The sequence below is a fragment of the Theropithecus gelada genome, chromosome 10, assembly GCF_003255815.1.
Source record: "Theropithecus gelada isolate Dixy chromosome 10, Tgel_1.0, whole genome shotgun sequence".
Taxonomy (NCBI): Eukaryota; Metazoa; Chordata; class Mammalia; order Primates; family Cercopithecidae; genus Theropithecus; species Theropithecus gelada.
In genome coordinates this window covers 91,507,607-91,534,152 of record NC_037678.1, presented here as the reverse complement: position 1 = coordinate 91,534,152, position 26,546 = coordinate 91,507,607, and the positions used below count along the sequence as shown (strand labels likewise).

General features: G+C 39.4%; 1 protein-coding gene across 2 annotated transcripts in view; it reads right to left on the bottom strand.

Annotated features, from left to right (window-relative positions):
* CFAP61 (cilia and flagella associated protein 61) overlaps positions 1–26,546 on the bottom strand; it is a 296,810-nt gene that overhangs the window by 232,891 nt on the left and 37,373 nt on the right. For both annotated transcript variants that reach the window (XM_025399395.1, XM_025399396.1), the window contains exon 8: positions 18,431–18,590. In XM_025399395.1, coding sequence (XP_025255180.1) covers positions 18,431–18,590 — 160 coding nt within the window. The remainder of the gene's footprint in view (positions 1–18,430; positions 18,591–26,546) is intronic.

The following is a 26,546-nucleotide window of genomic DNA, read 5'->3' as shown; positions in this document are numbered from 1 at the left end:
AAGTCCTCAGCAAAATACTAGCAAGCCAAATTCAACAACACATTAAAAATATTATTCACCAGCTGGGCACAGTGTTACATACCTATATATCACTTCAGCCCAGGAGTATAAAAAAATGTGCAAACAAACAAACAAACACCAAATGTTTTCACTCACATGTGGGAACTAAAAAAGTGGATCTCATGAAGACAGAGAACAGAATGCTGGTTACTAGAGGTCAGGAAGAGTAAGGGGGTTGGGGAGAGAAAGAGAAGTTGATTGATGGGTACAAACATACAGTTTAATAGAAGAGGTAGGACCCAGTGTTTGATAGATCAGTAGGCTGACTGTAGTTTACAACCATGTAGAAGAATGAAACTAGATCCCTACCTCTCACCATACACAAAAATAAAATAAAAATGGATTAAAATCCTAAATCTAAGACCTGACATAATGAAACTACTAGAACAAAACATTGGGGAAACACTCCAGGACATTGGTCTGGACGAGGATTTTTTGTGTAAGACCTCAAAAGCACAGGCAACCAAAGCAAAAAGAGACAAACGGCATTACATCGAGTTAAAAAGTTTCTGCACAGCAAAGGAAACAATCAACAAAGTGAAAAGACAATCCACAGGATGGGAGAAATTATTTGCTAACTACCCATCTGTCAAGGGTTTAATAACTAGAATATAAGGAGCTCAAATAATTCAATAGCAAAAAAAAATCTCATTAAAAATGGGCAAAAGATCTGAATAGACATTTCACAAAAGAAGACATATGAATGGAAAACAGGTACATGAAAAAATGCTCAACATCACTAATCATCACAGAGATGCAAATATCCAAAACCACAATGAGATAACATCTCATCCCAGTTAAAATGATGCTTATCAAAAAGGTATCAAATGCTGGTGAGAATGTAGAGAAGGGAAACCCAAACATATACATATGTTTATAGGAATGTAAATTAGTACAATCACTATAGAAGACTATATGGAGGTTCCTCAAAAAACTACAAAACTACAACTACCATACGATCCAGCAATCCCACTGCTAGGTATATATTCAAAAGAAATGAAATCAGTACATTGAAGTGCTACCTGAATGGATAAAGAAAATGTGGTATATATACACAATAGAATAATGTTCAGCCATTAAAAAGTAAAATCCCGTCATTTGCAACAACATGGATAGAACTGGACGCCCCCATTATGTTAAGTGAAATAAATCAAGCATAGAAAGACAAATATCACATATTCTCACTCATGTATGGGAGCTAAAAAAATGGATCTATGAAGGTGGAGAGTAGATTGGTGGTTACCAGAGACCAAGAAGAACAGTGGAGTGGGGTGGGGAGGAGGAGAAAATTTGTATTGGGTACAAATATATAATTTAATAGAAGAAATAAGACCTAGTATTTGATAGCTCAATAGAGTGCCTATAGTTTATAATAATCTATTATATATTTCAAAATAGCTAGAAAAGAATAATTTCAATGTTTCCAGCATAAAGAAGAGACAAATATTTAAGGTGATGAATATCCCAATTATACTGATTTGATCTTTAGAAATTTTATGAATATATTAGCACATGCACTTTAAAAGTATTTCTCTTCTATTCTTTGGAAGTAATAAACTAACTTTTAAAATAAACTCAGTAATAAACTTGAAATGAATAGAAGAGAGAATACTCCTCAACTTGTTTTATGAGACCAGCATAACTTCATTTCCAAAGTCTGGCAAGGAAGGACACTTCAAGAAGTGAAAGTTACAGGCCAATCTCACTCATGAACATAGGTGCAAAAATCCTAAACAAAACACTAGCAAACAAAATCCAGCACTGCATAAAAAGAATTGTATATCAAGACTAAATTGAAATTAACAAAATAGTTAACATAAAAAGTCAATCAATGTAATTCATAGAGAAGAATCATATGATCATTTCAGGAAACACAGAAAAAAAAATTTATAAAATTCAATTCAAACAAACAAATCGTTTCTAATGAAACTCTTAGCAAACCAGAAATACAGACACTTTCTTGACATGATAATGAGTATTCACAAAGTCATCCTTAATGATGAAATACTGAAAACTTTTCAGTTAATTCTGAGATCAACAAAAGGATGCCTGTTAATGCCAATTCTATTTAAGGTATTAGTCAGTAAATAAACAAATTTAAATGATAAAGATCGGAAGGTAAAGAACAAAAATTTACATTATATAGAGAAATACAAAAGAATATACAGATAAATCTTAGAATTAGTAAGTCTGTGTAGAAAGGTTGCCAGATATAAGGTCAATCAATTTACGAAAGCCCATTCCACTACAACATAACAGCCATGAACAATTTGAAAAATGATTTTTAAAAGATATTTACAATAGTGTAAAAATGCCAAATATCTAGGAATAAATCTAACAACAGATATGCAAAGCCTTTCTATAAAATCTATAAAACATTATAGGAAGAAACTAAGACACTTATTTATCCTTCAATAAATAAATTGTAGGCTATACCACATTCAGAGATTAGAAGGCTTAATATATTGTAAAAATGTCAGTTTCCCCACCAGCAAACTGATCTATAAATTTGAAGCAATCCCATTCAAGATCCCCAAAATGATTATTTTAAAATTTTATTTTATTTTAGAGACAGAGTCTCACTCTGTCACCCAAGTTGGAGTGCAGTGGTACGATCTTGGCTCACTGTAACCTCTACCTCCCAGGGTTAGGTGATCCTCCCACCTCAGTAGCTGGGACCACAGGCACATGTCACCATGCCTGGCTAATTTTTTGTACTTTTTGTAGAGAGAGGATTTCACCATATTGCCCAGGGGGGTCTCGAACTCCTCGGCTCAAGCAATCTGCCTGCCTTGGCCTCCCAGAGTGCTGGAATAACAGGCGTGAGCCACAGCACCCAGCCTATTTGGCCTATTTATTTTTTTGAGCTCTCATGTTTATGTGGAAAATTAGACAACTAAGAATAAAAAGGATAATCTTAAAAAACAAGGTGGAAAGACTTACTCTGCCAGTATCAAGATTTATCATAAGTCTATGGTAATTAAGACAGTGTATTGTTGACAAAAAGAACAGAGAATCCCAAAATAGATGTACACATATATGGACATTTAATTTGTGACAAAGGAGGTACTGCAACTGGGGGAAAGAATGACCCTTTCAATAAATGGTACTTAGTCAATTGGATATTCATATTTTTAAAAATAAAATGTGATTTCTATATCACACCATATATGAAAATCAATTATGTGTGGGTGGTAGACCTAAATGTAAAAGGCAAAACAACATGGGGCGGGCGACTTGAGTAAAGTTGTCTAGGATCCATTCTTCATTGTCCCGTGTCAAAACTGTCTATGCCCAAGACTTGGAGGACATTGCTTAGAACACTTCACTATAAAATTTCTTGTGGTACAGTGTGGGCCTAGGAACGGAAATATTATATCAGATTAAATATAATTCAAAGCTAAATATATTAGATGGAGCAAAGATACTTATTTTGTATTGATGAAAGATATCCACAATTATAACCTAATTGTCATGAACCTGCATGTACCAAAGAGCACACTATCTAAATACATAAAGCAAAAGTTTTACAAATGCAGTGATAAGTGGAGAAGATAAGACCCCAGTGAACTGGGAAATTTTGCTTTCTCAGAATAAGACAGACCATGTAAGCAATAATGAAGTTATGGAAGATTTGAATATCATAGTAAGCCGTCTTTAACCACATTATACAAAAGTTTGAGCCTTATAAACAGAGAATGCACATTCTCTTCGAAACTTCATGGACATGTATGAAACTGATCCTATACAAGGCTGTAATAAAAGACCTTAATTTAAAACAAAAGTAGAAATTACACAGGTCATATTTTCTGACCACAATGCAAAAATTTAGAAATTAAAGACAAGAGGACAAGCACACACAATAATCACACCCAATGGAAATCAAACCACTTCCCTAAAAAATTTCAGATAAAAGAGAAGATTAAAATCACAACAACAGACATTCATAAAATAACTACAATGAGAATAAAGATGTTAATATCAATATCACTTGGTAATAGTTTATGGGATAAAGACAAGGCAATACTGAGTGGAAGATGCATGGTTTTAAATGTGAAGTGATGAACAGCCCACCAAAATGGTTGAAGATTATTTTAAACTGAAAACATTCCAACAATCAGCAGCCACAGAAAGAAACATTAAACTTAAGCAGAGCCTCCTAAAAATACGGCTTCCATTGACCCCCTCGCCCCCACAAAGGCGTTTACAGTTTGAGAGAAGAATGACGACCCTTTTATCCTGGAAGTTCAAGTTCAGCTGCTATAATTTCCTGACTTTCCAGAAAGCCCCTAGAAAATAACAAAGGATTTGTTCTTTCACCTTATAAAAAGAGAGATATCAGCCGGGCGCGGTGGCTCACGCCTGTAATCCCAGCACTTTGGGAGGCCGAGGCGGGCGGATCACAAGGTCAGGAGATCGAGACCACGGTGAAACCTCGTCTCTACTAAAAACACAAAAAATTAGCCGGGCGCGGTTGTGGGCGCCTGTAGTCCCAGCTACTCGGGAGGCTGAGGCAGGAGAATGGCGGGAACCCGGGAGGCGGAGCTTGCAGTGAGCTGAGATCCGGCCACTGCACTCCAGCCTGGGCGACAGAGCGAGACTCCGTCTCAAAAAAAAAAAAAAAAAAAAAAGAGAGATATCAAAAATTAATTAGGGAGTGATGGAAAATGTGAAAAAATAAAATAAAATAAAATTAGGTATGTTGAAATGCATGAAAAGCATTGTCAAATAAGAAGAGATACTTAACTTTCCCAAGGTTATATTTTTACATATATTTTATGTAAATGTTATGAATATAAATATTTCAGGAAGTATATGAAGTTCCTAGAAATTTGTCAATGCCCTCACTGTCTATGATGTGTGCTGGTATTGCTTTGCCTGATATTAGACAACAACAGCATAATATTATAGTCATAATTCCAGTTTTTATTTTAAAAGTTCTATGCCACAGAAACAACCAAATTTCCTCATCAATTTTGCTATTTTTATAATGAACTCTCATCAGATCATTAGTCATACCATTTAAGACTTTTCTTATCCTGGATAGTTTTTGTTTTATTCTCAAGTTTTTCTAGAAGCTATAATAAGGTAGAAAACTTGTTTTCAACAAAAGGAAACCCAGGGAAAAGGAATATGCCAAGTACTCTAGGGTGCAGGCTTCTGAAGGTATTGCATAAATAACTTTGAGATTATACCATTGAACTGAGTAGGGAATTCCAAAACTCTAGTGGAGAAGCTGAGGGATTCCTAAAACTACTACCCTAGATCAAGCAGAACAAGAATTAATTACACTGGACTAAATGAACTGATGAATAAACGTTATGGCTTTGTTTAAAATTTTCTCCTGGATTTAAGGAACCCCTCCCTCTTTTCTTATAAGCTACCTATAACTTACAACAATTTTATATTATGCTTTTGTAAACAGAAATGAAATATTTTATTTTTCTCCCTGCCTGAACCCTCCGGAATTCCAAAACTCTTACTGAGTATCCCCATTTACATGGCAATATAGTTGTTTACGTAATTTCAATGAGAATCTGTCCTCCTTGTAACAAGACATAGCTGGTTATGACCAGGGATCTGATTGGAATGTCGTATTTGTCCTATTTGAGAATGATGGCTTTAAGGAAATAAGGTTGACTTTATGGAGCCTGTGCTTACAAAGCCCTCTTGGAAAAAGCAGCCTGGTGCCAGCCTTCAGGGTTCCCAGCCTTTTAGGTGAGTTAGTAAGGCTACTTCCTGGCAGGCCCAGGAATCTTAGAATATTTGGGGGACCTTAAGAAAAGGAATCCACCCAAATCTATAAGCATTACAGGTGAAATCCGGTAGCAAGTTCGTGGCCTGACTTCCTAGTCCCAGCAGGCTTTTAAGAGTCCAATCTGAGATTCTGAATCTCAGTTCAGCAAGCAAATTTTAATGTGGTCTGTTATCATTTTTGAAGTATTCATATAAATTCATATAAATAATCAAATTTAATGAGACTGGACTTATTTTACAAACAAAATAATATTAATTTTATTATCTTTGATCAAAATCAGGGTGATTATAAATTCTATATTTCAAGGGAAAACTATAATCTACTCGTGTGAGTTATCAGATTGTAATTCTGTTCATTATCTCTGAGCCATTCCTACTTTTTTGTAAACTGGATTCTGCTATCTTACACATGTTGCCAGTAATTAATGTTTCCAAATATTCTCCCATTCTCCTGACTTGGCATCACGGTAAAATCTGACTGCCCGGAACCTTGAGACTCTAGGTTGTCTTGTTTTGCCCCCTTCCCTCCAAGGTCTTAAGAAGCCCTGTGAGCTGAAGCTAGATGGCTTGACATGAACTTCAAAATAGTCATCATCACAATAGGTAAGTGTGAGTACGGGCCTCGTGCTTGGAGCTGCTGCTGTGTGGGCCACTCAGGAAGCTCACTGTAACACTCATATCCTCTATGCTGCATTCCAGGAAACAGCCATGACTGTGGTTGTGGTGATTTGCTATCTATGCCATCACCAACAACTTTCAAACTGCAAACTGGGAAATCCGTCAGTTTGCCAATGCCATGCTCACTCCCCCATCTAAAAAGGCTTCAAACCTAATGTTTAAAAGTCTTTTTGACTGGATGCCGTTTTGTCTCAGAAACTGGGTTGATAGTCACTCCAGATATTAAGCTTGGTTTTTATTTTTGTTTCTGCATTCTAATCTATGTTGCTGTCTCCTTTTGCAGATCTCTTTCCTTGGAACTTGTAGCCCTAGTCTTCTCTCCACAGCAATCAACTCTGCTCCTTGTTTGTGAATGTTTTTGAGAAGTTTCAAATGGGGGAAATGAAGAGCTTAACAACCACCAAAGCTGTTTATACATAATATTATATATTATTTTATACATAATACTTTTTTTCTCCTGTTAATCTGTTAGTCAATTTGCAGGTCCCCTACCACTTGGACCTAAGTTGGTATAGCAAAAATTTTTCTTCCCAAGAAATGCTTTTATTTTAAAACAAGGAGGCCGAGGCAGGTGGATCACCTGAGATCAGGAGTTCCAGACCAACCTAGCCAACATAGCGAAACCCTGTCTCTACTAAAAATACAAAAAATTAGCCAGGCATAGTGGTGTATGCCTGTAATCCCAGCTACTAGGGAGGCTGAGGCAGGAGAATCACTTGAACCTGGGAGGTGGAGGTTGCAGTGAGCCGAGATTGCGCCATTGCACTCCAGCCTGGGCAACAAGAGTGAGACTCTGCCTCAAAAAAAAAAAAAAAAAAAAAAAGAATGAACCAGGCAATTAGAATAGGAAGCACAAAACACATTCAAAGAAATCAGGAGAAAAGAGGTTGCAAAATAAAAGCAGATATGAATAAATTCAAAAAGAAACCCATAGACTTGATAGATTAAGAGCTAACTCTTTGAAAAGACCAAACAGGAAAACCTAATTAAAAGAAAAGACAGAGAAAAAGCAAAGACGACTTTAAGAAGAAAGAGATATAATCACAGCTACAGGAGAGAATAAATTGTAGGTAAAGCTTTAGACCGAGCACTTGGGAGCTGGGTCCATGCGGTTTGTGAGCATCCTAGTTAGAGGGGAAAGGGACTCTGCCTCCCTGAAGTCTCTTTTGGCTACAAAGTTAAGTCAGGAGCCATATACCTGAAATGGACCACAGCACAGCAATTACCAGAGGCTGACACCAGCTCAAGCATAGAAGGACTGACTTATGGAGCAACCAAGAGCATCATTTACCCAAGGAGACCTCAACAGCCACAAGTACCTGCAGTGGGATGCTGGGTGGAGCAAAGATGAAACGCCAAGCAAGGAGTAAAACAGGATCAGTTGATTCCAAGTAAAAATCAGGGTACAGCTAATACAGAGGTCAGGAAGAAAGACATTACGACAGATTTCTGCACAGACGGGGATAAGTCAAAATAATTTTAATTTTTACCTAAAAGAGTCATTTTAGTCAAGTGATCAAAGTGACACACATCATCATCAGTAACAGGGCAGACTGAAAATGTATCACACCAGATAGGATGGACTGAGAGCCCAGAGTTCCACATGCATGACATGACTCTCGCCATGAATAAACATCAAACAAACAAAAATAAATTACGTTCTACAAAATTATGGGCTAAGTCATGAAAGGCAGAGAAAGACTGAGGAACTGTTCCATATTGAAAGATAATATGACAAGTAACTGCAGTTTGTTATCCTGGACTGGATTCTTTTGCCCCGAAGGACATCCTTGGGACAAATGAAGAAATGTAACTGGGGTCTTTGGATTGTGGATTAAATTGTAGTATCATATTTGTGTTAATTTCCTGATATCAGTGGATGTTTGAGGTTGTAAAGAAGAATGTCCCTCTTTATAGCAAATACATACAAAAGTATTCCAAGGTGATCCAGCTTCATGTTGGCAACTTACGTTGACATGGATTAGGAAGAAAAAAATGTATCTGCAACTTTTCTGTAGATTTAATATTGTTTCCACATTTTAAAAAATATAGGGAGGAAATAAAAGCATTGCTTTATTGCCACTTCTGTGACTCCATCTCTTCTGTCATTTTAGTTTATTGCCTCCCTGTACTCTTCATAACATGTGTTTTATCAGGTAACTTTACTCATATTGCAATTCATTTTGCATTGATTTTTTTTTCACCTAAGATTATATCTGAACCATTTCCCCTCACTATTTGTAACCTTCTTTTTAAAGGTTTCTGCATATCTGTCTAAGGGATATTCACAAGTTTAGCCATCTCCTTGTGGGAGACTTGGGGTTTTTACATTTGTTTATTTGGATACTTTTTGTTTGTTCATTTTTAGTATTACGATTAAGCTTAGTGAAATTCTTGCATATAGATCTTTTTGTAGTATTAGTATTATTTCCTCAAATTTCTATAGTTGAAGTCAAAGAACATGAACATTTAATGGATTCTGTGATAACCATGAGTAAATTGTACTCCAGAATATTATATCAGTCAACCTTCAGATCATCAGAAAATCTGAGTGCTCATTACAGTGCTTCTTGCCCAGAACTAAGTGTTTTAATTACAACGCATATTTAGAATTTAGTAGGCAAAATGGGGGAGAAAAAGATCTTGGGTTTTAATGTGCATTTCAGTTTTAGGAAAGTTTAATATTTTCCCACATTTATTATGAATATTTTTACAGTTACTTTTGTGATTTGCTTTTCTCTTTATTTCAGAATATTTAACGTAGATTTAAATCAGTACTCAATAAAAAAGACAGGCTGGGTGTGGTTGCTCATCCCTGAAATTCCAGCACTTTGGGAGGCCAAGGCAGGAGGACTGCTTAAAGCCAGGTGTTCAAGACCAGCCTGGCAACAAAGTGAAACCCTGTCTTCACAAAAAATTTAAAAATTAGCAAGGTATGGTGGCACATACCTATAGTCCCAGCTACTCAGGAAGCTGAGGTAGGAGAATCACTTGAGCCCAGGAAGAGTTCAAGGCTGCAGTGAGCCGTACTTGCACCACTATACCCCATCCTGGGCAACAGAATGAGACCCTGTCTCTGAAAAAAAAATTAAGTATGTTTCCACAGAGTTGGATACATATATATACACACACATATATTATACATATATACCTATATTTATCTCCACTACTGTATGCTAATTTTTCATCTTCATATACTAAATTAAGCTTTTCTAGAACAATCTTATTTCCAAAATTGATTCAAAGGAAATAGAAAACCTGAATCTATCAACTACCTTGAGGAGAAATGGAAAAGTTGTCAAAGATGCTTCCAAGGCGCCTCTACCAGGTCTTCTACTGAGTGAGCCTACCTGGCTCTGGAGGTCTGAAAATATCAAAAGCCCAAGCAAAATGCACTGGAGAGAAGGCCTCTGACCCAGTAGGCAAATAACTGGCTTCACATTGGGCTTCAGAATTAATAAATTTTCCTTTGTTTGTTGCCATGTGCAAAAACTGTGCTTTTTAGTAATTGCTTCCTTAGCCGCTTGGCTCAGATTAAATGTGGTCCATGATATTTTAAGAATCAACAAAAACTCTTTGTAAACAGAACTCACAGTGACCTCGGTGCAGTGGGTGTGACCCACTGATGGCCAATTAATCAAGGGGGAATTCAGAGTATTCGCGGCAAGCAATTGATTTTCAAGAGAAAAGTCAGCAGGATCAAACACCCAGTTGGGATGAAAATCCCTTGAATCACCCCTATCACCGTGTTTTCTAGCAACTAACTCCTGACTCCATATAGCGTAATAGCCAAATTACTATAATTATCCTGCAACACAAGTGGCATATCAACATTATTTTAAACACGGATTTTTTTGCATAATCTTTCATTATTATCTTTCAGCCTTCCATTTGAAAATGGAAAACAACAACAAACTGTGATCTACCCCAACAGGGAAAAGGTCACCAGAGAGAAAAAATAAAAGGGTTATTTACATGTGAATGTACTGAGATGTGTTTTACAGTCAAATACACTCTTGAACTTCATTAAATGCCTTCTCCCCTGCTTCATAAATACGGGCAAAAGAGACATCCCCTACTGAGAAAATAATCCCAGCACATAATGATCATAACGAATATAAATAAAGGCACTTTTCTTCCGAAGACCTCCAGGCCCCATATAAAAATGCGCTTGTACTTCCACCATTGTGAAATGAATCTGACTGTTGGAGAGCAAGGCTGTGATATCACAGGTCCGCTCCCAGGGCTGAAGAGGAAAGGAGGAATGCAGATCTCAGTCATGTTGCTGTCTGCAAAATAACAGATTCTTAAGTGATTGCCATCCTTTGTTGCTGTGGCTGTTTTTGAAGACATTAGAAAAGGCTTAGAAATCAGCCTTGGAATTAAGACGGAGAATTGACAACAGGTTTTATGAAATAACCAAAAGGCTCACCAAGATGGCTTTGGGGTCATGTCCTTGACAACAAGTTCTGGGTTTCAGGTCTGGATTATAGTCTTCCTGGTATCCTACCAGTCCAGGGGCTCTGCCCTGAGAGCCCTGAAAGAGTCTAAACTCTCAACCTTGTAGATGCCTGGGTATAGGTCTGGTATGATTTATTTGTTTTATCAACATCTCTTGCAAAGTTTTAGAATTAACAAAATAGATTCTAGAAAATCAAATATATATATAATATATATTTATATGTTTTTACATATAAATATATAAGTGTATAGATATTTATTTATATATACACACACACATACACACACACACACTCACACACACACACTAAAGACATTCAGTGACTTAAAAAAATAAAATTCATCACGCCTGTAATCGCAGCACTTTGGGAGGCCAAGGTGGGCGGATCACGAGGTCAGGAGATTGAGACCATCCTGGCTAACACAGTGAAATCCCGTCTCTACTAAAAAAAAATACAAAAAAAATTAGCCGGGCATGGTGGCGGGCGCCTGCAGTCCCAGCTACTCGGGAGGCTGAGGCAGGAGAATGGCTTGAATCCAGGAGGCGGAGCTTGCAGTGAGCCGAGATCGCACCACTGCACTCCAGCGTGGGCGACAGAGCAAGACTCCGTCTCAAAACAATAAAAATAAATTTAAAAAATTCAAATTTTAACAAGTATAAGTTAGTATATTAGGGCTTTGTATGAACATTAAGTAAAGCCGACTTTGCTGCCACTGTCTGCATTACTGTCAGAGCCTTGACTAAAGGCATCAAAGAACCACACCACAGGATCTAGGGGAAGGAAAGTAAGGGGGAGGAGGGAGAACTGAGATGCTCAAAGTCCAGATCACAATGAGAAAATGGCAAATTTGGTGGCAATTGCCACCAAGTGAGTAATTGCTGTGTGGCCACTGAGTGAGAGCTATAATAGGCCCCAGAACTCACCCTAGCCTCCTGAGAAGTGGAGGTGACCAGGGCAGGGAAGGCTATAAGAGCAGAGCTCCTCTCCTAGGGGGATCTGAAACCCACGCCAGGAGCAATGAGAAGCCTATTTGGTGGGAAAGAGGGACTTTCCTCAGGCACAGAGTGTTAGGTGGGTGCAGTTTACATCCAGCCAGGGGAAGAACATGGGCTTATGAAAGGATGTAGACGTCCAAACATCCCCCACCCTGAACACATACCGCCCCGCTATTAGGGACCAAAGGAAGGCAGTACGATACCACAGAGCCTCTCCCGGGCTGTAGTGTGCCTCCTCCCACCCCCGAAACTTGTATGCTGAAGTCTTAACCCCTAGTACCTCAGAATGGGAATGTATTTGCAGACAGAGTCTTTAAAGAGGTAACTGAGTTAAAGCAAGGTCACTAAGGTGAGCCCTAATGCAATGTGACTAGTGTCCTTATAAAAAGAAAAAACAAAAACACTGGTGGGTACAGAGGGAAGACCCTGTGAAGACACGGGGAGAAGACGGCCGTCTATATGTCAAGGAGGGAGGCCTCAGAAGAAACTGACCCCTCCAACATCTTGACTTCTGGCCTCACAAATGTGAGAAAATCAATTTCTGTTTTTTAAGCCACCCAGTCTGTGACACTTTGTTATGGCAGCCCTGGCAGACTAAGTCCTGGTGGGTCACTGGTTAACTACAGAATTAACTGACTGTTAAAAACAAAGTTCCGAGATCTATAATGCAAAGATGGCGGCAGAAATCCTGACACGCTCTGTAGATACGTGCTCCAGTCCTATTTGGAGTCCATGTTAAAAGAAGAATAAAGTAAAATAGAAGGGAATCCAGGAATATAAAATGGAACCTTCGGAAGAGAGGCGAAAAGACCTGGGATGATTTAATACGCAATCAATAAGACTTAACGTAGCCATTGTTTTTTAGCTCCAACACAGGGAGAGTGGTTGCAGGTGTTTCCTAACCCAAGAGATGAGGGAATCTGAGGTAAGAAGCAAATGTGAGTTCAATAAAACAAGACATAAAATTGAAACAAGACATATAAAGACATTTCCTGAAGCAGGAGTAATTTTAAAAAAATGTTAAAGGCAATATGGCGATGTTTTACATGGAGACATTACAAAAATTATATTTTGAAGGGCCTTTTATATGTATAATGAGCAACAGTTTTCCCGGATGACTTGGTTACAAGAGGCTACACTAGTTATTCTTTTAAATCCCACAACTCTATTATGTAAAGTTAAATCTCTCCCTGCCAAGGAGCACATCAAGTTCTGCAGAGACTTTGCAAGGTGGGCCCTGGGTATATAATGGGATTTACCTTGCAGGAGTCTTTTAAAACAGAGATTCACGCTGCCCAGATCTCACCAGCCTACATGAGGAACAAAAGTTTTGTTTTTTGCTTTTTATTTTTTTATTTTAACTATTAAATGTGGTGATGCCAGTACAGCTGTGGAAATGCAGTCTGTGCCCTATTTTGCCTTATGCATCATCAAGAAAATTGCCAGCTCAAGCTTGATTCCAAAATCTTTATTGGGTGATGCAGCTAACAAAAGACACAGCTTGATTTGCAAACGCCAGGCAGGGCCAGTGCTGCGGCCAACTGGAAAAAATATTGTTTTGAACCATTTTATTGTCACTGAAGGAAAATATTCATAAACTGCCAGGCATATGGAACATCTCGAAGTGTATTCAATAAGTTTTTTTTAGCATTTAAGGGGATCTTACATCTCATTCAGTATAATCTTCCACACAAGCAGAAAGCCCTTTGTAAGTGTGTATGACTGTTTCTTTATGAATTCTTCTAATATTCTGGGAACTTGCTACTTCCACAGTAGGTCCTCCATTGAATTAAAAAAAAAAATACACTTCTACTACTTTTTCCTTATGCTTGGACAAAATTTGCATCCTTAGAACTTATTCCCATTGGTCCCAGTTTACTCCCAACGTTTAGTACATAAAAACCAAAGTTTACAAGTATGTAATAGGTTATATATGCAAAATGGGTAGCTATGAGAACATATACAAATTATTCAGGTAAAACACAAATTGATTGTACACAGTTAAACATTTTAGATTCAGGGAAACTTTTTTTTTAAGGTAGAACCTAGCATTTTATTTAGATCTTCATTAAACCGTTGTAATTGAGAACAGACATACGTAATAAACCTCCAAAAATAGATCCTGAAAAGCACTTTCTGCTCAGGGCAAGCAGTCATGGAATAAGCACATAAACAAGCTGGCTTCTCTGCACCACACCAGCCAAGTCAGCTTTCTCCATGGTCAGCCGCACCAGCTCTGCCCTCCTTTCTGTTAACACCAGCCAGACCTCCAGGGAAACTTTTGATAAGGCTGAGATGATGAAGGACAGTAAGCTAATTACCATGTGTATTAGGAGCTAGAGAAAGGAGGGCCTCTGGATTCATTTAAGAATGTTGAGTCTTGACATTATTCTGCTTGAAAGGGTTGAGGTTGGTGTGAAATTACAAGTTTTCACAGCTGGATGGGAAAGATCAGATCTTGAGAGAAAAGCTTGAGAATAAGCAGTTTACTTTGGAGGTGGTTCCAGGATGCACCAGTAGGAGAGTGAGGAAAAGGGACAGGGAAGGAAAGACAACTAATAAAGTGTATGTTATCCATGGACACACAAAGGGGAACAACACACACTGGGGCCTTTTGAGAGTGGAGGGTTGGAGGAGGGAGAGGATCCGGAAAAATAACTAATGGGTACTAGGCTTAATACCTGGATGATGCCATAATCTGTACAACAAACCCACATGACACAAGTTTACCTATGTAATGAACCTTCGCATGTACCCCTGAACTTAAAAGTTAAAAAACAACACGTGTTATCACTCAGATTACTATTATGGACAACTGAAACTTAATCCCTTGGGGGAACTCTGAGAAACCAGCCAATACTCAAGTCTCTGAGTCCTCCCACCTGAGGAGTGAGGGAGCTGGGGTATTTATACTCTCACCCAAGTCAGTTGTGTATAAATAAATGCTTTCACAGCTGGTAGGAAAAGGCCTAACTAGTAGTGTCTTGGTCTCACTTCCCTCAGAAGCAAACCTTGAGTTAAAGACTCAATTACAACCATTTATTTGGGAGTCAATGGAGAAAGCACCAGCAGGGAAGCTGGGATGTGAGACAAGGAAGCAGTCTGTTACTTGAGTGATAATTTCCTGATACTTCCAGCCTGACCCCTGCACAGGTCAGACTGGCCTTTCACAGTTTTAAAAACCTGCAGACACAGAGGTGAAGATTCCAGCAGACAGGAATTGTTTGGAGCACACACATACAAAATAAAAGTATGAGGGATATGGGCAGGTCACTGATCATTCACTGAAGTGATCATTCATTAAATAACTTATTACAGTGAAAAAACTGGCCGGGCATGGTGGCTCAGGCCTGTAATCCCAGCACTTTGGGATGCTGAGGTGGGCAGATCATCTGAGGTCCGGAGTTCAAGACCAGCCTGGTCAATATGGTGAAACCCCATCTCTACTAAAAATACAAAAAATTTAGCTGGGTGTGGTGGCATACACATATAATCTCAGCTACTGGGGAGGCTGAGGCAGGAGAATTGCTTGAACCCAGGAGGCACAGGTTGCAATGAGCTGAGATTGCACCACTGTACTCCAACCTGGGTGACAGAGGGGGACTTCATCTCAAAATAATAATAGTAATAATAATAATAAAAAAATAAAGTGAAAAAACTGATCATGTATCTTGTGTAGCAGAGCCGTCATTGGAGTTTTCTGTCAAAACCATCCAAGATAAAAAGTTACCTTGCCAAGACTATCATCTTGCACAAAAGCAGAGAGAGGCTGGGTCTGCCTTCTGGGTCAGCCACTGATGAGCTTTAAAAGCTTGGATGAGCTTGAGCAGGTATAAAATAGAGAGAACCTCACCTTCCCTAGCTCTCCTCCACCAAGTTACAAGGATAAAATGAGATAATATAAATAAAAATCCTTTGAAATGGAAAAAGCACTAAACAAAATACAAGATATGAGGCATGGTGATGTGTGCTCATTTGAAACAAGAATTTTAGTTCATATTTTAGAGAAATTATATTTCCTTTAACTTGAGACTTTCATCAGGCAAGAAAAGTAACAGATCACAGTACATTTAGAATTTCCTCTGGAGCCTCATTCTTTGTTGTTGTTGATAGGAAGATGGCAGCAAAATGTGTTGATGACTTTTTTCTTAGATATAATGAGCTGTTGATGATTTGTGACTCAATCTCTGGAAGTTATCTGGAAGTCTACAATGCCAGCTCCCTGGTGAAAATTTCATAAAGAACCATCTTTGTGTCAATGAACATAAAGCTGACTTTCAAAAATAAACAAGGCACAGAAGATAAGTTTTCCTATTTCTTTTACTTACCACCTGTCCTAGATTGACTGATTTTAGGTAAAAATATTAAAGGAGGTAGACAGAAGTAGGACTTCTTTTAGTGCCCATATCTCTGTGGGCTCTTGCTAGAGCTATACTAGCTTATGTGTGTTTTTAAGTCCAGGGTTCAGTTTAAATTTTGAATTTCATTGCTCCATGAAGTTTCTCAGTAATTTTCCATTCATTCTATGTAGGAAACATTAGTAGCATCAGAGCCACTCAGGAACACTCTGGAAGGGACTACATCTTTTCAACTTGTTCTTCATTACAATAGCCACAGGGGAAAAAATATTTTTAAATGTTCAGGACTTACTTTCTGTTTGGCGCTGAGCTAAGCACAACACATAGATTCTAACATTTAATCATCCCCTCAGTTCTTTGGGTTAGATACTATTTTTATCTCCATTTTATATATGAGAATATTCAGCCATAAAAAGGCAATTTAGGACCAGGTGTGGTGGCTCACACCTGTAATCCCAGCACTCTGGGAGGCCGAGGCAGGTGAATTACCTGAGGTCAGGACTTCAAGACCAGCCTAGTCAACATGGCAAAACACTGTCTCTACTAAAAATACAAAAATTAGCTGGGTGTGGTGGCAGTCGCCTGTAATCCCAGCTACTCTGGAGGCTGAGACAGGAGAATCATTTGAACCCAGGAGGCGGAGGTTGCAGTGAGCCAAGATCACACCATTGTACTCCAGCCTGGGTGACAAGAGTTAAACTCCACCTCAGAAAAAAAAAAAAAAAAAAAAAAAGGCCATTTAGTGCTGCTTTCAAAGAAGAATTTAAGCATTGGAAAATGACAATGACAACTTATGGTCCCGGACTGTCTCACACTGATAAGTTCCTTCAGAACTCTCCCATGGTAGAGCTCTTCTCTGAGAAGCATGGCAAGCAAGGCTTCACTGTTAAACAATAAGGACCCCAAATCTCTTTTGGGAAGGGTGTTGTTATCATCAGAACAAAAGGGAAACTCCTCTACCTGTGGCTTTGCAAGTTCTCTGTGATAAGTGTGTGTGTTCAGATGAGGTCTAGACGCTGTGCACTGGGTTTATGCATTCAGGAGAAAAGCTTAGCCAAGTCACTGCCTTCTGTTGTCTAGACTGACAAGTCCTTTGCCACCAGCCAAGTGCTCCTTTTCCCATTTCTGAACAATCTTGTTATAATCTTTCAGACAGGAAAAAGCATAGCAATTTGAACTACCCTGATTTTACCCTAGGAAGATTCAAGTTGGTGGAAGGCCGACACAAAGGAAAAAAAAAAATTGCTAACGGTGATGATCAACATTTATTGAGTGCTAAGTTGACTGTGCAAAGCACCCTACTCGGCTTATCTCAGTGAAACTTCACAACCCACCCCACCCCCGCCGCCGTGTGGGAGGTATTACTATTATGCTCATTTTACAAATGAAGAAATCCAGCTTTAGAGAAGTGAATTGATGTACCCACGGTAACTTGCCTGCCTGCATCTGTCTTCTGTAAGAACTCAAATATGTAATCGCAAAGATACCCATGGATACAGTAAGACCTCACTAAATGAAAACATCAAAGTTTGAGATTACCTAATTGAATGTGGTGAAAATCTTGATACAGACAATATTTTAAAATTGATGATATCATTTCATATAGCTAGAAGTAACCTAAGCAAGTTAAAAATGACCACTTGCAACAGACCTATACTACAAAATGATTTGTCAAAGACAAAAACACAGAAGCACTGAAAGTTGGGATTAAAACTTCAAAGCATATAAAACTTCCTGAGTTCTTGATTTGAAAAATTCACTTGTTATGTTTGGTTCTGTGTGTGTGTGTGTGTGTGTGTGTGTGTAAAACCTGAAACACTAGTAATTATTTCACTATAACTTACATCTACTCTAGCAATGAACATTCAAGAAGTGAGCATCCTCAATATGGGAGCCCTAAAGCCCCAAGTCCAGTATGTCTAACTCCACCCCTGCACTATGACTATCTGTGCTTGTAGATATTTGCAAAAGGATGTAACCAACTATGGAACTACTCCTTAAGGGGAACTGGGGAAGGAAATATAAAGTACCCTATCTAGTTCCATCACTTAGCAAAGAGCGCAATGTGTATAAAGCATAGATTTAATTTTCCAGTGTGTCCCTATGATATCCACTGTACCTTGACTTCTTCGGACACTTAGCTCTTGTGGTGCTTCCAGAACATCATCAGGATGGGGGAAACAGAGTCCGTGGAAAGGGCCCAAGTCAAAGCACTCATGTAGCAGTTGCATGTTCACTCTTGAGCACACACTCATGAACCCAACAGCTGTGCCTGCCACCTGAAATATCCAAAACACCTTATTATTCTTTTTTTTTGAGACAGAGTCTTGCTCTGTCACCCAGGCTGGAGTGCAGTGGTGTATCTCGGCTCACCACAACCTCCGCCTCCTGGGTTCAAGCGATTCTCCTGCCCCAGCCTCCTGTGTAGCCATGTTGGCCAGGATGGTCTCAAAGTCCTGACCTCAAGTGATCTGCCCACCTCGGCCTCCCAAAGTGCTGGGATTACAGGCATGAGCCACCACACCCAGTTCAAAACACTTCATTACTTTATCAGAGGTCAAATGATTCTCATCAGGAAACCTCCAGAGCCCTCAGTATGTGGTCGGCTGGTGGTCTGGCAGGCACCCTGAGATTTAAGGGAGGAATGAGTCTCTTCCTTAAGTACATAAAACATGCTCAAAAATGTCCCAATAAGTGACCACTGGGGACACACCTAGTGGTGCATAAGTAACAGGGAAATTGCCAGAGTTCTTGACCCTTCAACCATTGGGATACTTGCCCTCTGCTCAGACCATGCCCCTGCCTGCTCCATATCCTCTGCCATTTGGTGTCATGTGTTTGTACCCCAACATAAGCCTGGTGCTTCTGTCTACTTTCCTCCCCTCTGCCATGCACATTTCTCAGGAATACAGGTCATTGTTCCGGTGCTCATGTGATCAGCCCCCAGTACAGAGAAAGTCCATGGACCCTAGCTCCTTATCAGGTAGAAACTCTTCAATTTGTCTTGAACTCACTTATTTATTAACTGGATAGTCTGATGGGGAGGAGATATGAGGGAAGGAAGTTTGGTGGAAAATGTTCGAGTGAAGTAAACTTGAGTCAGGCTGGGCTGGTTCACCAAGTGGGTCTCATCTGCAAATGTCTAACTTCCCATCACCCCGAAATGCTGGTTCTGAAGCTCTTGCAGTTGTCCCCGTGATTTTCGGTCTTTGATGAGTAATACATAGGTGAGATGAGTAACTAGCTGATCTGAACCCTGGTTGGGTACCAGGTATCTGATTGGTACCAAAACATTAGAAATTAACAACAGACTTTAATTCTATCATATTCCACATTGAGAGACAGCTGTGACTGAAACTCCTTATTATATCCCTTAAGTAATTCTGTATTTCATTGTTTTCTGCAAGGAAACTATTTAAAATTTTAAAAGAGAGAGAAAATACATAGTCCTTTGAATTTCACATAAAATAATTATTAAGTAGATTTTAAGTAAATTCTGGTTGACTGATTAGACTCTGATAGCTGTTATTAGAAACCCACATTTACTGGGTCCTATCTCTCAAGTGTTCAGACTTTTAGATAACCATTGCATTCAGAAAGTAGCAGAACTCAATAATCACAGGCATTCTCTATTTCCAAGAATGCAGCATCTTTCCATAAATGCCCAGTCAGAGAAAATGGTTAATGCTTTAACCTCCTAAAACAGAGAATCAGGCTACAATAATACTCAGTTTTTAAAATGACACCAAAAAAAAATTAGGTATTAAACTACTATTTGTTCTCGAACATGTCTCCCAGTTAAAAATCATTTGCTCTCAAATGTGTTTGCAAAATAAAAGTGAGACTTCCTCTATTTTCTCCTCAAAACTGAAATACAAGGGGTATTTTTAAAAATTACTTTTTTCACGTATATTCCTTTCTTTACAGTCCCCCTAAAATGATACTGCTGAAAAAGCCTGGATTTACACAGCTGTTTTATAAAGCCGTTGACACTTTAATAAAAGTCCAAAATAAACATTTTAATTTTTTTCCCAAATAACAAGTGATTGTTTGTCTTGTTTGCACTCGTGAACAAAGGCTGCATAGCCGCAGTTGTCTGGCTTCTCTGTAATTTCAGGCCCAAGACTCAGCAGACGCTGATTAACCAATCCATCTACCATATGTGCAGAAAGAGACGGCCAGCCTCACTCTCGGCAGGGAAAATTGGCATCCATCTTGGTTCACATGGAGATGTCCTTCTAATCCACAGCCGCGCTGGCGCAACAAAACTTCGATGGCCTGAAATACCTTTTGCTGGCTTCACAGCGAGCTGCATGTGCATGATAAGAATGTATTATTTATAAGACCGCTGTTAGTAATGAGCTATTACACTAATGGCTCATTGTGTTTGGAATTTGATTTCAAATGGCATGGATCACACATTCTGATGAAAATGAGAAAAACATGTTTTGCCATTAGGAACAAAGATTTAACGTTCTCCAATTCTACAACCTGTTATATTCCCATCATTCATCCAGGGTTGTAACAATTTACAAAAGTTCACAATTACAGACTACAACAGAGCAAGGACATATTGTGGAAGTGTCTGCTTTTTCCTTTGAGTTTCTTTCAAATAACCGATTTGAGACTGTTCTTAAATATGAATCTGCAGGAGTATCCAAATGCATTCCTGTGTAGGCACTGAAAAAAATAAATGGATTTAATGGACTTTTTTAACTTGTACAACAGAAAAGCATTGATTGCTGGCTGTTATCTATCTTCCTGGTGACAGAAGTACTTTCCACCACAAGTGTCTTCAATTATCTTATACTGGAGAACAAAACTGAAGGTTTTGTTTTTCTTGCTTGTCCTGTAAAGATCTACATCATGATACATAAGGTTTAGATTGCTAGAAAACTATATGTACTGTGGCCTTGTCTTCCCAAACAGGTCCATATTCCACCATGAGGGTTTTGCCCTCATTGTGACCACTGCTGGCTCTGATCCTCTCCTCCTGATGCCAAGCGCATGGCTGACCTGGCAGGCTCTCCCTGCCTGCAGGTCAGTGGTGCCTACTCGGACCACTGCTGCCCATACCATGGATGATGCCAAAGCAGACGCTCTGCCCATCTGTCACTAGGAGCCGCCGTTGGCCTCCAACTACCCTTCCCTAAAACCTCAGCTTGGAGTAAACACCAGATGTCAAGGTAAGCCAGGGTACAGTTATGACAAGGAACTTGTATGAAGTGATGGCCCCAAACTCCTCCAAACTAGCTATCAAGCCAAAGAAAGTCCTTGTAACTAAAAACCCTTTCAGTCATAAGGGTTTCCCACAGGGCACAGCCTTGCCCTCAGGCATGCTGCGTGCATGGCCTGGAACTGCCATGGCTGTTCAGAAAGACACAAACTTGATGGACTTCTTTCTGTTTCCTCTGGTTGGCAGTGGTTGCCTTAAAGTAACATGTGCCTGTAAATGCCTAATCAGCATTCCAGGGGGGGAGGGGGGAAGCCCAGATCTGTAGCATTTGCTGATTTCTGAGGTATAAGCACTCTCATCATGGCCGATGAGGGGAAAGCCCAGATTTGTAGCTTCTGCCGATTTCTGAGGTATAAGCACTCTCATCATGGCCAATGGGGGGAAAGCCCAGATTTGTAGCTTCTGCCGATTTCTGAGGTGTAAGCATTCAAATCATGGCCAATGTCAAGTGAACAGTGTGATCTCACTAAACATGTAGTTGGGAGGGAATGCACAGTAGCTAGCCATTATTTCTTACATCCACTGTATAGAGACCACAGACATTTTTTTTTAAAACCCTCAAGAGCATGAAGAATAGCAAAAAAAAATTGAAGGTGATGAATTTCAAGTATTTATTAACTTTGTTTTAATATAATTTATTACATTGTATGTTTCTATAATTTAATTTTTAATAATAGCTGTATTTAACAAGCAGTTTGCAGAGTTCCTGAAGATTTACAATCAGCCCTTGAGAGCCAGAGCAAGCTGGCTCCAGCACACCATTGCCTAAAAGGCCCCTAGGGAGGCAGGAAAAAGGGTAGCAACAGCATTGATCTTGAACCCCAAAAGGCTTCAGACATCAGACATGGCTCACTTCAGATTAGAGGTCCCCTCCCAGATCCCAGCTCACAGTCTTGTTTCTGCCCTTCCATTTGAAGATCGAGGTCTGTGGTCTCCCCTCCACAGAACACAAAGCCTCTGATGCTTGAGGCAGCACAGCCTCTGGAAGGAGATGGGGCTGGATGCCCTCTACCTCTTTCAAGACACCAAAGAATCCTTGCAGGGTTGGAACCTCAGTTTTCAGCCTATGGCTTTGCTCTGATGTTTACACACACTGAAAGTGTGAAACATATGGCAAGAGAGAGAAAGAACGTGGAGGAAGAGGTCACTGCGGCTTCTCTACAAAGCACTGACTCAAGTGATTCAGACTAAAACTAGTACCTCGAAACCAAATAATTAAAAGCCTTCCAAAAGCAAAGACCCTGATTAAACCTGATGAGTAAAGTCTGGTCATGAAAATCCTTACTGGGGTCTGTATGAATCATTTCACTTCTCAGGAGTTTCTGTCTAGTTGTGTAAAGATAAGCTTTCCAAATGGTGCTGCTAGGCCCAAATGCTGCCAGCCCTCCCTTCTGTGGCTAGCCTGGTAGCCTGGGGCTAATGGCTCAACGAGAATACGTGAAAGCAGGTTGTTGAGAAACCATGCCAAAACCTAAATATGAGAAAATAAAATAAACATTTAAAAACTAAAATAAAAATAAATAAAAATTCTTTCAATGTAGTACTTCAGAATCTAATTTTCAGGGCCAATTGTCAGCTTCAGAAACTAATACCCACATGTTTATAAAGTCCTGTCATTCTCACCAGGTGTGTTTTACCCTCATGTAGATGAGTGTTTCACCACCTGGACTGCACATTGGAATCATCTGGGGAGATTTTTAAAAATCCAGATTGAGGCCAGGCATGGTGGCTCATGCCTGCAACCCCAGCACTTTGGGAGGCCGAGGCAGGAGGACTGCAGTTTAAGACAAGCCTAGGCAACATAGTGAGACCCTGTGTCTAAAATTAAAAATAAATATATGGATTATGTCTCACCCCCAAAAGATTCATTTAATTGGCCCGAGGGTACCCCTGCAACAGGATTTTTAAAAATGGATATAATTGATATAATTCGACTACCATAAAAACAGCCCTTTAAGAAATACACAATTCAGGCCTAGTGCACTGGCTCACACCTGTAATTCCAACACTTTTGGAGGCCAAGGTGGGCAGATGACTTGAGGCTAAGAGTTTGAGACCAGCCTGGTCAACATGGCAAAACCCCATCTCTACTAAAAATATAAAAATTAGCCAGTGTGGTGGCAGGCACCTGTAATCCCAGCTACTTGGGAGGCTGAGGCAGGAGAATCACTTGAACCCAGGAGGTGGAGGTTGCAGTCAGCCAAGATCACACCACTGCACTCCAACCTGGGCAACAGAGCAAGACTCTATCTCAAAAACAAAAAAACAAAAAAAACAAAAAAAACACACACAATTCAGTGGTTTTTAATATATTCACAAAATTGTACACCCATCACCACTATCTAATCCCAGAACATTTTCATCCCCCGACCAACCAATGCCTATGCCCAATATTAGTCACTTCTCCTTCCCCTTTCCCTCCAGACACTAATCTACCCTCTGTCTCTACAGAAGTGTCTATTCTAGGCTTTCATCTAAATGCCATCATACAATACGTGGTCTTTATGACCGACTTCTTTTCCTTAGCATCGTTTTCAAGGTTCCGACATGCTGCAGCATGTATCCGTGCTTCATTCTTCTATTTCCTAGTACTATTCCCTCGTATGGATATGCCACAACTTGTTTATCTAGTCATCAGTAGACAGACATTTGGCCTATCTCTACTTTTTGGCTATTATGAATAATGCTGCTATGAACATTTGCATACAAGTCTTTGTGTGGACACGTGTTTTCAATTCTGTGTATGGAATTTCTGGGTCAAATGGTAACTCTTATGTTTAACTTTTGGAGAAAATGTCAGACTTTTTTCCAAAATGGCCATGGCATTTTATATTCCTACCAGCAATGAATGACGGTTCCAGTTTCTCCACATCCTTGCCAACATCTGCTATTGTCCTGCTTTTTGATTATAACCCTCCTAGTGGAGGTAAAGTGGTATCTTACTGTGATTTTGATTTGCCTTTCCTTAATGACTAATGATGTTGAATGTCTTTTCACGTGCTCATTGGCCAATTGTATCTTTTATTTGTTCATTTTTTTGAAAAGTGTCTATTCAAATCATTTGCCCACATTTTATGTGGATTATTTTTCTACTGTTGTGAGAGTTCTTTGTATATATTCTGGATCCAAGGCATTGGCATGGTATGGATAGTTAAAAGCCTCCCAAGTGATTTGCATATGTGCCAAGTTTGAGAACCACTGATGTAGAACAAAGCCTCAAACTGCTCATGTCATCCAAATAAGAGAACTTTTCATTCCAAGTTTCAAGAAAAGTAATATTCTTTAAACAGCTCTTATAGTTTTAACAAATAATGAGTAATGAGTAGATGAAGAATCATGAATTAGAGGGTGTGGGCTGTCTTTTGGGCCCAATAGGCTGGGCCTTCTGATTTGTTTAGAAAAGCTGGGAATCAACCCAAATGTCCATCAGTGACAGACTGGATTAAGAAAATGTGGGACATATACACCATGGAATACTATGCAGCCATAAAAAAGGATGAGTTTGTGTCCTTTGTAGGGACATGGATGCAGCTGGAAACCATCATTCTCAGCAAACTATCACAAGAACAGAAAACCAAACACCGCATGTTCTCACTCATAGGTGGGAACTGAACAATGAGATCACTTGGACTTGGGAAGGGGAACATCACACACCGGGGCCTATCATGGGGAGGGGGGAGGGGGGAGGGAATGCATTGGGAGTTATACCTGATGTAAATGATGAGTTGATGGGTGCTGACGAGTTGATGGATGCAGCACACCAACATGGCACAAGTATACATATGTAACAAACCTGCACGTTATGCACATGTACCCTAGAACTCAAAGTATAATAATAAAAAAAAAAAAAGCTGGAAATTCCAATGGTTATATAGACTTTCATAATTTTTACATTAGCTGCTAATTCAAAAATATTTAATCATATATAACTTGAATCAAATCATGAGAAAACATTGCACAAATTCAAAATGAGACATTCTACAAAATGTCTGACCTGTACTCTTCAAAACTGTAATTCTCACGGAAGATAAAGACTCATTGAAGAATTGTTCTAGATTTAAAAAGGCTGAAGAAACAGAGCACCTGAATTCAATGAATGGCCTGGAATTACCTCTGCCATAAAGGACATTACTGGGACTGTCAGAAAAATCTGAATAAAGTCTGTAGATTAGATAAAAGAATTGCAGGAACTAGTTGGGTGTGGTGGCTCACTCCTGTAATCCCAGCACTTTGGGAGGCCAAGGCAGGCGGATCACCTGAGGTCAGGAGTTCACCTCAGGTCAGCCTGGCCAACATGGTGAAACCCCATCTCTACTAAAAATATAAAAGTTAGCTGGGCGTGGTGGCACACACCTGTAATCCCAGCTGCTCAGGAGGCTAAAGCAGGACAATCGCTTGAACCCGAGAGGCGGAGGTTGCAGTAAGCCGAGATCATGACAGTGCACTCCAGTCTGGGTGACAGAGCAAGGCTCCATCTCAAAAAATAAAAAAAATAAAAGAATTACAGGAATCATAATTACTTGGCTTTGATCATTGTATTGCAGTTATCTAAAAGAGCGTCCTTGTTTTTAGGAAATATACATTGAAATACTTAGAGGTAAAGGGGCATCATGTATGCAACTTACTCTCAAATGGTTCAGAATATACATGAGAGAGAGAGAAAGCCAGCGAGAGAGAAAGAGGGGGGTGGGGAATTAGAAAGGATGAACAAGAGAATAAAACAAATGGGGTTGGATGTTAACATTTGGGGAATCTGGGTAGTTATAAACTTTCTTTAAGTGTGAAACTATGTCAAAACAAAACGTTAAAAAAAAAATACCTCTCCAACGCAAACAAAATCCATCTGCCAGCAGAACGCTGGTTTGTGACTTCTGAAGTGTGAGATTTGGGGATTCTCAGAAATCCCCCTATGCACCCCTGGGGGGTCTTTTCCATTCCCTCTCACTCTAGGAACAAGGCAAGAATCTACAGCACCCTGGGCATCTGGAAGGACCTCGCA